The 15,656-nt window shown below is 41.7% G+C and overlaps 1 protein-coding gene across 4 annotated transcripts in view; it reads left to right on the top strand.

Moving 5' to 3' along the window:
- The window catches only part of ak8 (adenylate kinase 8), a 71,472-nt gene that overhangs the window by 12,890 nt on the left and 42,926 nt on the right, over positions 1–15,656 (top strand). For 3 of the 4 annotated variants that reach the window (XM_024002645.2, XM_024002646.2, XM_024002647.2), the window contains 5 exons: positions 877–987; positions 2,324–2,392; positions 8,768–8,849; positions 8,984–9,055; positions 12,991–13,191. In XM_024002645.2, coding sequence (XP_023858413.1) covers positions 877–987; positions 2,324–2,392; positions 8,768–8,849; positions 8,984–9,055; positions 12,991–13,191 — 535 coding nt within the window. The remainder of the gene's footprint in view (positions 1–876; positions 988–2,323; positions 2,393–8,767; positions 8,850–8,983; positions 9,056–12,990; positions 13,192–15,656) is intronic. The other variant, XM_024002649.2, reaches the window with a different exon arrangement.

Genomic DNA, 15,656 nt, shown 5'->3' with positions numbered 1-15,656 from the left:
GAGACTGGGACGGAGATTCACCTTCCAGCAGGACAATGACCCTAAGCATACTACTAAAGCAACACTCGAGTGGTTTAAGGGGAAACATTTAAATGTCTTGGAATGGCCTATTCAAAGCCCAGAACTCTTTCCACTTGAGAATCTGACTTAAAGATTACTCTACACCAGCGGAACACTTCCAACTTGAAGGAGCTGGAGCAGTTTTGCCTTGAAGAATGGGGCAAAAATCAAAGGGCATATCCCAAGAGACTTGCAGCTGTAATTGCTGCAAAAGGTGGCTCTACAAAGTATTGACTTTGGGGGAGTGAATAGTTATGCACGCTCAAGTTCAGTTTTTTTGTGTGTTATTTCTTGTTTGTTTCACAATAAAAAAATATTTTGCATCTTTAAAGTGGTAGGCATGTTGTGTAAATCAAATGATACAAACCCCCCAAAAATAAAAAATTTTTATTCCAGGTTGTAAGGCAACAAAATAGGAAAAATACCAAGGAGGGTAAATACTTTCGTAAGCCACTGTATGTACATACAGTATTCACCAAGGTTTACATATTTTCTTTTTACACGTCACAGCACAGCAGATCATGCTGCGCTTGCCTGGGTCAAAATCTGTGCTGTGATGTGCACACAAAAAGACTGCATCTGTACCAGGTTTGGTTGTCCGGATATTTTTGCTTCTCAGTGTATCATACAGTAGCAGCGTGTATTCATAAAACCACCAAACCACACCTATTTGCACTATGTTTTTCTTAGAGAGTAGCACAGCTATCTCAACAGGTGGTACATTCAACATGGGTGGCAAAGTTATATAAATAGCCTCTATGAACTGATAGCCTATTTGTCCTGTTATTTTGAAGCCATTTATTTTTATCCCAACAGGCCAGGAAGCTGTGTGAACACACTCAAGTGATCCATATTACAGACAGCAACATTCTGAAGGAAGACACTGACCTAACAAAGAAGGCACTACAGTACAAAGCCAAGCAACAGGTACAGTTCAGGTGATTTTATTGTGTCTGTGAAGAACTAGAGAGACACTGTATCCTTATTTCTGAATTATTATTCCTAACTTTTAAAAAAGTGGAATAGAAAATTATTGATAGAAATAACTGTCCCATGATCTTACATCATATGGAATATGGGATCGAAGTATGACAAGTATTTTTGATATCTTTCCTGTGCTTCTGAAGAGGTGAGAAAAAGAGTAGCCGGCAACGTTGTTCGACTTACGTGGATGCAAATATCTCAGCAAATCAGAAAATAAGTTAGATAAGAGAAGGAGGAGGAAGAATTCACAGGGCCTGCAAAAGTATGTCCTCGTGGTATGATTATTTTAATTATCCTTTCCCCTCCAGTCTTTCAAGGTCCTTCCCTTGGCAATGAACTGCCCCTTTAAAAGGCCTATTTGGGTGATTTATATTTAAAAGCCAGGGTGGAGAGAAAGATAAAAGGCAATAAGTGTCTCTGAATCAGGGCCCGTATTCATAAAGCACCTCAGGGTAGGAATGCTGATCTAGGATCAGATCATACTTGTCCATATAATACTATTCATTATGATCGAAGACGCTTGATACATACAACTCCATGTCTTTCGTAGAGGTGAAACTGCTTTTAATTGTTTTTATATATATATATTTACTAGAGTAGTACTGAAGTCGTGATCTGGTAATGGAAGTGGGAGAGGGTTGAAGACTTGTGTCTATCTAGCAGGAGATTTCAGATATACTCTCCTCTTGAAGCTGTGCAAGCATTCTCACACTTTTGGCTGCTGGCACTTCTCTCTAGGTGACACTTCAAAGAGTATGTGCAGACACTGTGCATGCTGTGTGGCAGAAACTGACTGACTTTAGGGCATTTTGGGAAAATGCTGGGTGAGGTGGTCCATGTTAATTTGTCTAAATTGTTAGTTTTGTCATATAATGGTCATATTTTGGCTTCAAAATGGGAGCCCTGTGGAAAAAAATGTGCCGGTGTGGGGGCCTTGAGGAAAAATAGTGGGGCGGTGTTATTAGAAGTGCCCGGGACAATTTCTGGTCACAGTCCATCCCTGCCGTGTCTCATAGCACACCCTGCTAGCTCAGATCAGAGCCAATATTCAATCCCCACAAAGGCCCATTGGTGTTGCCACAACACATCTAGCATAAGAAAGCATAAGAGAAATCTGTCTAGAGGAAGACCAATCAGAGATACAGTAGTTGTTCCTGTGTCGTTTGCGATGTTTCCTGGATTCACTCTGAGGCAGAGGGCAACTTGGGTCCCTTTTGAAGTGAGTATTGGAATGACAAGAGATTAAAAGGTTTTGTTGTTGTTGCATTTGTTTTTTTAGGAAATCCCAGGCGACCTTTGGATCAAGTTGATTCAGCAACGGCTGTCGAAAATAGACTGTGTCCGACGGGTAAGCGTGCACATACGCACGAAGGCATGCACCCACGCATGCATGTACGCACACACACACACACACACACACACACACACACACACACACACACACACACACCTTACATTTGTAGCTCTTTATTGAAAGGAAATGTAGGCAATAGTTTGACATTGGAGATATACGTGTAACTGCCAAAATAATGGAAACACTTGAGTAAATAAGGGATACAAAGTATATTGAAAGCAGGTGTTTCCACACAGATGTGGTTCCTGGGTTAATTGAGCAATTAACATCCCATCATGCTTAGGGTCATGTATAAAAATGCCCTGTTGCCCATTTATTTTGGCTAACATGGCTAGAAGAAGAAATCTCATTGACTTTGAAATAGGGGTCTCAAAGGAGCATAGGGGTTTTAAGGGTGTGTGTGTCTCAGTCACCAGATCTCAACCCAGTTGAACACTTATGGGAGATTCTGGAGCGGCGCCTGAGACAGTGTTTTCCACCGCCTTCAACAAAACACCAAATTATTGAATTTCTTATGGAAGAATGATGTCGCAACCCTCCAATAGAGTTCCACATACTTGTAGAATTTATGCTAAGGTGCATTGAAGCTGTACTGGCGGTTTGTGGTGGCCCAATGACCTATTAAGACACTTCACATTGGGCACAAACGTCAGTTCAATGTCTAGTTTTGATTTACATTTGGTTAAGTTGTCAACTAAAGTGAATTCAATGTGAAATCAACCCAGAAAATTCACATCATTGGATTTAGGTAAAAAGTCCAGGTGAGAAAAATACGCAATGCCCTTACGTTGATGACTTTTTGCAAATCCAATTAGCTTTCCACGTTGATTCCATGTCATCACATACTGTCGGTGTTTGGGGTTGAAATGACGTGAAAAAACGTTGATTCAACAAGTTTTTGGCCAGTTGGTTTATGTAGGTGTTTCCTTTATTTTGGTAGTTACATGTAGCTAGTCCATGAGATTGTGCAGTTCCAAAAATACTTGTATGAGTTACCAGGCATGGGAAAAGATCAATAGAGCGATGCTGAGTTCTAATGTGAGATGTGTAGGCTTCCATACCCCTCGTACTTCTCGGTCTGTCACTTTCAATTACAACAGTTAGACATGCCTATGGAAATAAACTTGGAAATAAACAGAATTTTAACGGATCAGTAAATGCTAATAGTAACAAATACCTGTATATTATCTAGCCCTTCTCATTTGATGTGTTTACTTAATGATGTGAATTACACCAGTGTACAGCTCCATTCCCAGCGGATCGGCCCCTTCCTCCCAGGGGGATTTGGGCCTCTTGTGATAGAACATGATGACTCTTTGAGCAAAACCCTCATCACACACCTGTCACCCGCCTCCACCAGTCTGTGTTCTCCTCTCTAATGTGACATGGGTAACCCACAACAGAGTCAGCCATACCCCCAAACCTAGGCCCTCTAATCCTGACACTGTCTCTATCACACAGTCAATAAGCTCACTATCAAACACACAGCAGCCATTCTTGTGATGGGTATCTTATCTCTGAAGTGTCAGTTTTCCCTGTAGTGGTGTGGAAAAATATGAAATAGGAAAAAAATGCAATTTTTTTCTTGTAAACTTTGCTTAGGCTGAATACATTACTTTTTCGCTTGGCATCCTTTAACTTTCGCCTTTTAAGTGTTGTAGTTTGTGATTCATTTTTTCTTTAAATTTCGTAATGGCTGTTTATCCCTTTAGGCTAAATGTCTGATGGTGTTTATTCATTTGTTTAATTATTTTCCTGTACATCTGCATAAACGGCTGAGAATTCAGTCAGGAACCAGGGCTAGTTCTCTGTCGCAGGCAACAAAGCAGTACTGTTGCAGCTTTACCAGATCTGCATCGGATTGGAGTCTCTCTGTCACACAAAGGCACTCCTTCATCTCGCGCACAAAAATGGAGTAGCGACAGAGTGATTGACACGTTGCATTACAACTGAAGTCAAGGCCTGTCTGCTTAATTGCAGCTCCACTCGTTATCGGCTGTTTTTCGTGTGCTCTCTCTCTCTCTGTTTTTTTCTCTCAAATTAAAGCGATTGTGGAACGTTAATCATACCTAATCTAGGTCGCTCGGGTTCAGTCTCTTTTTTACTCTTTGTTCTCTTGAGGCTGTTTGTAAAACTTTCGACTTGTAATCTGCAGGGAAATCATAGAAGGGAAAAGTGGATGGAAGCGTAATAATGAACGAAGTGGAAGTGGAATAACAACTGAATTAGTGCAGTACTCCTGCTGATTTAGAAGAGGTTGAACTCTGTGAAAAGAGATACAAGCCACACGGCTGTATCAAAGAGCTCTGTCACTCTAGACCTCTAGCACTGGTGTAACGCAGTTTCTCTGGAACCCCGCAAGGTCCAAGTTCGCCCGAAGCCTAACATTTCACAAAGCTATACACTGTGTAGCTACCAATTGATGTTTTAGAATATACAACAGTCCTGTATAGACTAGATGAACCTGCATGACATGAGTCGTACTCGTGCTCTCTCCCAACTTTAATAAAAAGTTGTAAAAGCAGTCTATGAATGGCAAATAATACAGTCCATCCTAATTTTTTCCCCTTCCATTATGCATTGTACTATCTGTAACTATATACCATATTTAGCTGCTATTTATAAACTTTTTTATTAAAATTACTTTTTTGTGTAGAAATGTTTTCACCATGTCCTGTAGGTCCAGGTTGCGGACCCAACTGTTTTTTTTTATAGAGTATTGCCAACCCAGACAGTGCTTCCTGAGACATTGTGCATTATATGTCCATTTCGCTGCACACAATTTAAACTTAGTCTTGAATGATGTATGCCAAGATGTACCAGAGATAAAGGACTGTTGATATTGCAACCACACAACTCAAACGCCGGTTCGCCAGTATGAGCAAAATCGCAAACCGCTTTCTTTGTTCAAGCTCTCAAGAACTGTTGTCCACTAAAGATGGTAATCTGTTTGCATATGCCAATTTATTGGCCGTCCAGTATCCAAATGACCTTTCCCCAGAGCTTCCTATACAGTTAATCTCTTTCCGTAATGTGTTGAGGCCAGCAGTTAAGGAGAATGATAGGCTCAATGAAAGATGTTGCAGAACTGCTGTATTTGAAGCAACACTCCCTTCAGCCTAGTTTCCCTGATGATGCTACGGAATTAAATATCCCTGTAACTGACGCTTCTGCGGGGAGATCGTTTTCTAAACTTAAACTCATAAACTACCATAACTACCTAAGAAGCATTAGGCTCTCGGTCTGATATGTGCTTTTGAATACCTGAGTAAGCTCCAATCATTGCACTGGCACTGTTGTAGCCTTGACCACGGCATTTGTTCATTGATATCCCCTTTACTTTCATTTGGTGTTTTTCAAGGCCTGGAGCACTTTTTCAGTCACATTCCTGAAGCCCAAGAAACAAACACTGAGCTTCTTAGTACATATAGAAATTAAAAATGCTTCTTTTTTGAAGGGTTACTGTCAAAATTATTTATAGAAATATTTATAAAAATAGACATCGATGACAGGCGCATGGGCCCCCCACCTTGCGGGGGCTGGGGGGGAGAGAGGCTGGTCCGTCAGTGACCTCTAGTATTATTTTTCACCTATAAATTGTGTGAAAGTCTGTTTATATATCTAAAAGAAATGGTAAATATTCAGCTTGGATTCTGTGAATCATGCCTGCATTAACATAAATTCATTAAGTGCATTTCTAGATTTAGGTTTGTTAATTTGATATCGTATAAAATATATATTTAGATTGTGAAGTTTGCCAATGTGTTATTAACAAGCACCTTTTACAGATAAATACTAAGAATAAGCCTAATTTTTTTGTCAATTTTTTTGAAAACGGTTTATACAGTATGTGCTAAACTTTAAAAATATTAACCCAAGATGGGATCTAGGCTATTATTTAAACACCCTAAAAACGGAATGTTCAACAAAACAAGCAAAGCGCAATCAGAGCACCGCTCTTGAAATCAAACTTTATTTGCATAGCACAGTTCGTACGATACAATGCAATTGCAAAGTGCTTGGAATTACAAAGAGTATAAAAGTCTGACCTGCTAAATTTAATATCTTTACCCATGAAGTATCTCATAATTTATTAATCTATGCTTAACATATTTACATTTTAGTATAGCAATAAAATGTATTTGTCATTTTAAAGGCATTACCCCATTGTACTATTATGATATTACATAATGGTGAAAACATTTAAGGATTACGCTGTCTCTGAAAGATTAGGATTAAGGCTGATTACAACAATGGTTGTTTGTAACAATGTTATAGATTTTTGTTTTGATAGTGTAGATTGAATTGCCCATTAAGTAAAGTTTTGATCCAATGTACTTAAAATGATCTATTTTAGTAACATATAGTACAGTAATTATAATGTTTCCTCAACATTGAATGTTGGTTCATCAAATGTGGTGAGCTTTAGATATTTTCCATTGCCAAATATTCAAGATCCATTTTTAGATTGAGCTTTGATTTGGTGTAACATTGTAGGGTAATTACAGTAATAACCACACTGTAGTATCTAGTTTTGCACTAAGTGCCTTTTAATTGGTGCCACATTGCTATCCTATAGTAGATAGATAGATAGATAGATAGATAGATAGATAGATAGATAGATAGATAGATAGATAGATAGATAGATAGATAGATAGATAGATATACAAAGCCTCCAGTGCACAATGGAACTAGCATAGCTCCTAGGGGACATGTCCCGTGCAGGACATGGCTCCTTAGTAACAAAAACACACAGACAATGATTATCTGATTAGCAGCAGGGTGACTAATTGGCTGATTGTACTGTCAAAAGGACCTTGTTAGCGAGCCTTCGCGCCAGGGCCATGGACTATTTTGTGCACGGAGCACAGCAGACTGCAAAGGTCTCTCTCCGGCTTGTCGAGCACTGCTCCCCTACACTCCCCCACATCGTCCCCCCCAGCCTGCTGTTGAGCGCCCCGTGACATCTGCTTCATGCGTGTCCATCCTGTGATACATCCCCGCCTCCCTCCTCCCCACTGCAGATGTTGTGGTCCTGGGGTTCTGTCTGAACACTGAGCCCTTTTGATGTAGGGATGAAACGGAATGGAGGGAGCCACTGTGTGGGACCCCAGTGGTGGAGGCAGGGAGGAGGAGTGTGCTGGGGAGAGGGGGGAGGGAGTTGGGGGTGTTGTTGTTTTGACGTAGCTCATTAGAATTTCAATCAGGCCTGAGCTTTTGGGGCCTGGCTGGGAGGGACTCCCCCTGCCTTTCCACATCCCTGGCCTAGTCTCCCCTGGGAGGGAGTGGTGGAGAGGTAGAACGGTATTAATAGGAGCTGGCCTGGTCTGGCTGGAGACTGACATCTTTCCTGTTCTCCACTATTTCTCATTGGACCTGCTGTTTGTATGGGCTCTGTTACTTCTCTATCTATACCTTACTAACTACACACTTTCATTTGCAACCATGTACAGTGGTTACCACTTTACCCAGTCGTTTTTAGGGTGCGTTCATAAAATCCGCAGAATAAATGATGATTTTATGAACGCTCATCAGCCTATTTCTTCTTATGTTTATTTTTATGGCAAATTGGGGGAAGGAACTGGATAATTAGCCACATTTTCAAGGTTTAGGAATTTAACCCACCTATTGAATCACTACTTGAAGTGGCAATTGTTTTCCTCTCCCTGTTTGTACAGATATTTATTCATAGAGTTATTGTCTCTTAAGGTCTGTCAGGGACTTGGTTTAACTGCATTATAAAGAGACCACGTCTAAATCTTTAAACAACCAGCTATTTATCACAGTGAGAGAATGGGACAGTTTAAAGGAAGTGATGAATATAAAAAAATAGGCTACTGGATAGAAATAGGGTGGAGTAGAAATGCATTTCATTGTAATCATATTACTGTGTAAGGTCATATGCCATTGTAGAGATGTTTTTAAACATAGTAATTATATTTCTAAGTAAGTAATTCTATTTCTTTAAATTATTGAGCACAGGGCACAGAGCTAACCTTGTCGTTTAGTCCCACAGAGCTAACCTTGTCGATCAGGCAATGATCATCTCCAGAATCATTTTTGGATTTTTGTGTCATCTCAGGAGAAAAGAAAACCACCCCATCAGAAGAACTATACTTTATAATTTATATAATTATACATATGATAAATAATACATCTGGGGGCTGTTTCCTGGACACAGATTAAGCCTAGTCCTGGAAAAAATGTTTGATGTAGATTCTCCACTGAGTTTGCTTTTATAGTCTGGGAGTAGGCTTAATCTGTCTTCAGGAAACTGCCCCATCATGTCCTATATGAGAAATCTGTTAGTCTTTTGACCCCAGTTTGAGCCACGTTGTTTAGTGCTTGTGTTGTTTGTTCTGTGTTCAGGGTTGGGTGTTGGAGGGGATACCTCAGACACGAGAGGAGGCCCTGTCCCTACAGGAGGCTGGAGTTGCCCCAAATCATGTTGGTTAGTGCCTCAGTTTACCCCAGTTATACATTTATGTTTGGTTATTTCCATGTTGCGTTTGTGTTTGTACGTGCATGCATTTGTGTGAGTGTGTGTGTATTGAAGGAACTGTTTATGTGTGTGTTCTCTGTCAGTGTTGCTGGAGGCACCCGATGCAGTACTGATTGAACGGAGTCAGGGCAAGAGAATAGACCCTGTTACAGGAGGTAAGATGACGTGGAGATGGAGAACACTGGAGATGTATTCCAGAGTGCCCGATTCTACCAAGGGGAGGGGGGTGAAAGTGATACAGAGAGACATTCCTTTTTTATAATTCACATCATAACCACAAACCCACATCCATATTGAACCTGGGTTTCAAGGAGCGGGACACTAATCCGGACGCTTATAAGAAATCCCGCTATGCCCTCAGACAAACCATTAAAGTGGCAAAGCGTCAATACAGGACTAAGATTGAATCCTACTACACCGGCTCTGATGCTCGTCGGATGTGGCAGGGCTTGCAAATTGTTACAGACTACCGCGAGTTGCCCAGTAACGCGAGTCTACCAGACGAGCTAAATGCCTTTTATGCCCGCTTTGAGGCAAGCAACACTAAAGTATGCATGAGAGCACCAGCTGTTCCAGACGACTGTGTGACCACGCTCTCCGTAGCCGATGTGAGCAAGACCTTTAAACAGCTCAACACTCACAAGGCCGCAGGGCCAGACGGATTACCAGGATGTGTACTCGGAACATATGCGGACCAACTGGCAAGTGTCTTAACTGACATTTTCAACCTTTCCCTGACCGAGTCTGTAATACCTACATGTTTCAAACAGACCACCATAGCGAAGGTAACCTGCCTAAATGACTACCGCCCTGTAGCACTCAAGTCGGTAGCCATGATGTGCTTTGAAAGGCTGGTCATGACTCACATCAACACCATCATCCCAGAAACCCTAGACTCACTCCAATTTGCATACCGCACCAACAGATCCACAGATGATTCAATCTCACTCCACACTGGCCATTCCCACCTGGACAAAAGGAACACCTATGTGAGAATGCTGTTCGTTGACTACAGCTCAGCGTTCAACACCTTAGTGCCCACAAAGCACATCACTAAGCTAAGGACCCCGGTACTAACACCCCCCTCTGCAACTGGATCCTGGACCCCCAGGTGGTAAGGGTAGGCAACAACACATCCTCAACACTGGAGCCCCTCAGGGGTGCGTGCTTAGGTCCTCCTGTACTCCCTGTTCACCCACAACTGCGTGGCCAAGCACGACTCCAACACCATCATTAAGTTTGCTGATGACACAACAGTGGTAGTAGGCCTGATCACTGACAATGATGAGACAGCCTATAGGGAGGAGGTCAGAGACCTGGCAGTGTGGTGCCAGGACAAGAACCTCTCCCTCAATGTGAGCAAGACAAATGAGCTGATAGTGGACTACAAGAAAAGGAGGGCCGAGCACACATCCATTCTCCGCGACGGGGCTGCAGTGGAGTAGGTTGAGAGCTTCAAGTTCCTTGGTGTCCACATCACCAACAAACGTTCATGGTCCAAACACACCAAGACAGTTGTGAAGAGGGCACGACAACAACTTTTCCCCCTCAGGAGACTGAAAAGGTTTGGCATGGGTCCTCAGATCCTCAAAAAGTTCTACAGCTGCACCATCGAGAGCTTCCTGACCAGTTGCATCACCGCCTGGTATGGCAACTGCTCGGTATCCGACTGTAAGGCGCTACAGAGGGTAGTGCGTACGGTCCAGTACATCACTGGGGCCAAGCTTCCTGACATCCAGGACTTATATAATAGGCGGTCAGAGGAAGGCCCTAAAAAATCTCAAAAGACTCCAGTCACCAAAGTCATAGACTTATCTCTGCTACCGCACGGCAAGCGGTACCGGAGCGCCAAGTCTAGGTCCAAAAGGCTCCTTAACAGCTTCTACCCCCAAGCCATAAGACTGCTGAACAATTATTAAAATGGCCACCCGGACTATTTACATTGATTTTACACTGCTGCTTCTCGCTGTTTATTATCTATGCATAGTCACTTTACCCCTACCTACATGTACAAATTACCTTGACTAACCTATACCCTCGCACATTGACTCAGTACTGGAATCCCCTGTATAGCCTCGCTATTGATATTTTATTGTGTTACTTTTAATTATTTTTTTTACTTTAGTTAATAATATTTTCTTAATTCTATTTCTTGAAGTGAAGTGTTGGCCTTGTAAGTAAGCATTTTACTGTAAAGTTTACACCTGTTGTGTTCAGCGCATGTGACAAATAAGATTTGATTTCTTTGAATCCCCACCATAGCTCTCCAGGAGAACAAGTCCTTAGAGTATAGCAAAGCCGTGCTATAATTAACAAAAGTCTCAGCTCCCAATAGGTTGGTTTGTTATGGTGAGGATGTACTCGATCAAAATAATTGCAATCTCTCTTTTCATTGTGCCGACGTCTCATTTTGCCTTTGTCAGTAGAATTACATGCATTGTGCAAATGAGCTCGCAGTTTTTTTCAAAGCTGTCCAAATACTTACACGTTTTATTTTTCACTCATACAGAATTTGTTTGTCAACGTGACGAAATTATTGGTACCTGTGTAAATAAACATTATCAGAATTACTTTATTCGCCTAGTACATTTACAGATACCCAAAATGTGACTGAGTGAATTGTCAAAGTCAATATACAGTAAACATAGAACTCTGGAGTACAGGCTGATGTACAATGAGGATATACAGGTAATTGCCAAAATAATTGCAACACTTGAGTAAATGAGGAATACAAAGTGTATTGAAAGCAGGTGCTTCCACACAGGTGTGGTTCCTGAGTTAATTAAGCAATTAACATCCCATCATGCTTAGGGTCATGTATAAAAATGCTGGGCAGGTCATTATTCTGGCTACCATGGCTATTCCCCCAGAGGATGACAATGCCACCATCCACAGGGCAGGAGTGGTCACTGAATGGTTTGATGAGCATGAAAACGATGTAAACCATATGCCATCTCCTGCCACTCAGTCACCAGATCTCAACCCAATTGAACACTTTTGGGAGTTTCTGGGGCAGCCACCTCATACAACCTTTTCCACCACCATCAACAAAACACCAAATTATAGAATGTCTCTTGAAAGAATGGTGTCTTGTCCCTCCAATAGAGTACCAGGCACTTGTAGAATCTATGCCAAGGTGTATTGAAGCTGTTCTGGCTCGTGGTGGCCAAACGCCCTATTCATCAAATCAAATGTGCCGAATACAACAGGTGTAGACCTTACCGTGAAATGCTTACTTACAAGCCCTTAACCAACAATGCAGTTTTAAGAAAATAGAGTTTAAAAAATATTTCCTAAATAAACTCAATTTAAAAAAAAATCAACTAATTTCTCAGAAGAAGAATAGACTGATGAGTTTCAGAAGAAAGTTATTTGTTTTTGGGCATTTTGAGCCTGTAATTGAACCCACAAATGCTGATGCTCCAGATACTCAACTAGTCTAAAGAAGGCCAGTTGTATTGCTTCTTTAATTAGCACAACGGTTTTCAGCTGTGCTAACATAATTGCAAAAGGATTTTCTAATGATCAATTAGCCTTTTAAAATGATAAACTTGAATTTGCTAACACAACATGCCATTGGAACACAGGAGTGATGGTTGCTGATAATGGGTCTCTATATGCCTATTCCATAAAAAATCAGCCGTTTCCAGCGTCAATTGTCATTTACAATGTTTACACTGTATTTCTGATCAATTTGATGTTATTTTAATGGACAAAAAGATGTGCTTTTCTTTCAAAAACAAGGACATTTCTTAGTGACCCCAAACTTTTGAACGGTAGGCTATATTATCCACTTTATGTTGGTGTTTCCTTTCAAAAAAAATCTGTGGATATTTTACAGTGGGGGAGATATCTAGAACATGAAGTCTATGAACAAGAAGAGATAAATAGATCCCAACCTCCCTGTCATGGGGCCATCAGGGCTTGTATTCATAAAGTGTCTCAGGGTAGGAGTGCTAGGTTCAGTCTGCCTTTCAGATCATAGTAAATTTGGTTACATGGATAGGAGAGACCTGAAACTAGATCAGCACTCTTACTCTGAGACACTTGATGAATACATACCCTGATCTTCTCTGTATTACCTGTGTAGATGTGTACCACGTCACGTTCATTTGGCCCGAGGACAAGGAAGTGGTGCAGCGGTTAGAGCGCCTGAAGGCCGTGTCAGAAAAGCAGCTTGTCGCCCAGCTGATGCAGCACCATCGCGAGGTTCACGCCCTTCGCAAGACCTACCGCAACTGCCTGAAGGTCATTGATGCCGACCAACCGCATGTGGACGTATTTGACCAAGGTGAGAAGACCACTCCCAGCTAGTACATTTGGTTCCTTGGAAGTTGTGGGAAAGTATGTTTTTGGATTCACATTGGTTGTGGGAATGAAACCATACGTTTCCTGACCGGTAAAACTATGTTTTTAAAATATTCTGGGAACTTTCATTTTTAGTTTGAAGGGATGTTCTGAGAAAGTTTCACTCTGGTTCCTTGAAAGTGTTCCTGGGAGGTTTCACTAAGACTCTGAGAAGAGAAATGATCGGTTGGGGGCCTCCCGAGTGGCGCAGCGGTCTAAGGCACTGCATCGCAGTGCTAAATGCGTCACTACAGACCCTGGTTCGTTCCCAGGCTGTGTTGCAGCCAGCAGCGACTGGGAGACACATGAGGTGGCGCACAATTGGCCCAGCATTGTCTAGGTTAGGGGAGGGTTTTGCCCGGCCAGGATGTCCATGTCCCATTGCGCTCTAGCGACTCCTGTGGCTGGGCGCATGCACGCTGACACGGTCGCCAGTTGCACAGTGTTTCCTCCGACACATTTGTGTGGCTGGGTTCCTGGCTAAGGGAGCAGTGTGTCAAGAAGCAGTGCGGCAGGTCGTGTTTCGGAAGATGCATGGCACTCGACCTGCTCCTCTCCCGAGTCCGTACGGGAGTTGCAGTGATGGAACAAGACTGTAACTACCAATTGGATAGGAGAGAAAAAGGGGTCAAAAAATAAAAATAGGTTATTTGGAGGTTTTTGTTTCAATAAGATTTTTAGCTTATTTGGGGTTAACTTTTTTTTAACTCCAAGCACAGATTGGACAAATGGAAATAAATGTCCTTAGGCATTAATCATTGTGACACAGCATCAGTGAAATTCAAACTTAGAATCTTCTGTTCTCTATCCATGGAATTTGTCACCCATCTACACACAATATCCCATAATGACGAAGTGAAAAATGTTTTTAGATATTTTTGCAAATGTATTGAAAATGAAATACAGAAATCTAATTTACGTAAGTGTTCACACCCCTGAGTCAATACTTTGTAGAAACACCTTTGACGGCGTTTACAGCTTTGAGTCATCTTGCACATCTGGATTTAGGGATTTTCTCCCATTCTTCCTTACAGATTTTCTCAAGCTCTATTAAGTTAGATAGGGAATGGCGTTGAACAGCAATCTTCAAGTGTTTCCACAGATTTTCAATGGGATTCAAGTCTGTGTTTTGGCTGGGCCATTCAATGACTTTTACATTCTTGTTCTGAAGCCATTCCAGCATTGCTTTGGCTGTATGCTAAAGGTCATTGACCTGTTGGGACTGGTCGTTTGCACTCAAGCAGGTTCTCATCAAGGATTTGCTTGTATTTGGCTCCATTAATTGTTCCTTCTATCCTTACCAGTCTCCCAGTCCCTTCCTAAAAAGCATCCCCATAGCATGATGCTGCCACCACCATGCTTCACGGTAGGGATGATGTTAACCAGGCACAGTTTATCACCCGTCTTTCTCCAGACATAGTGCTTTGCCATTTGGCCAAAGAGTTACTTTTCTTTCTCATCAGACCGCAGAGTCTTTTGCCTTATCTCAGACTCTTTCCTGTGCATTTTTGCAAACCCCAGGCGTGCTGCCATGTGCCTTTTTCTCAGAAGTGGCTTCCTTCTGACCACTCTCCCATAAAGCCCAGAATGGTGCTGTAGAGACCGTTGTYCTTCTGACAGGTTCTCCCATCTCAGCCAAGGAACTCTGTAAGTTCATTCAGAGTGGTCATTGGTCACCTCTCTGACCACGGTCCTTCTTGCCCGGTTGCTCAGTTTGTTCGGACAACCAGCTCTAGGCAGAGTCTGGGTAGTTCCGTATTTCCCAATGTGCTCTTGGAAACTGTCAACACGAGAAATGGTTTTATACCCTTCCCTAGATATATGCCTCACCACAATTCTCTCTCTGAGATCTACGGATAGTTCCTTGGTATAGTTTCTACTCTGACATACACTGTTAACTGTGGGACATTATATAGACAGGTATGTTTCTTTCTAAATCATGTCCAAACAATTGAATTGGCCACAGGTGGACTCCAATCAAGTTGTATCAAAGGAAATTGGATGTACCTGAGCTCAATTTGGAGTGTCATAGCAAATACTTATTTAAATTGGATATTTTTGCATTTTAAATTTCAATACATTTGCTAAAATTTCTAAAAACATGTTAAAGTAATGAAATACCAAGAAAATAATGTTTTTTGTCAAGTTCTATAAATGTGCTGAGAATGTTCCAAAGCCAAGCAACTATCCTGCACCATTCTCAGAAAGTTGTGGGAAGGTTGTATGCAAAATAACCATAGGACAACCACGCTCTCACCAAGCTCTAAGAAACACATGGTTCTCAGAATGTTATGTGCTAGCTGGGTTGTATGACTGTAGATTGTTTTCATTCGCGAACATATGCTACATGTTTCCAATTATCTGTCCTTCCTCCCAAGTGTCCACTTGTTCCTTTCATTTCAAGGAAAT

The sequence above is a fragment of the Salvelinus sp. IW2-2015 genome, linkage group LG15, assembly GCF_002910315.2.
Source record: "Salvelinus sp. IW2-2015 linkage group LG15, ASM291031v2, whole genome shotgun sequence".
Taxonomy (NCBI): Eukaryota; Metazoa; Chordata; class Actinopteri; order Salmoniformes; family Salmonidae; genus Salvelinus; species Salvelinus sp. IW2-2015.
This window is presented reverse-complemented; position numbering and strand designations above follow the sequence as displayed.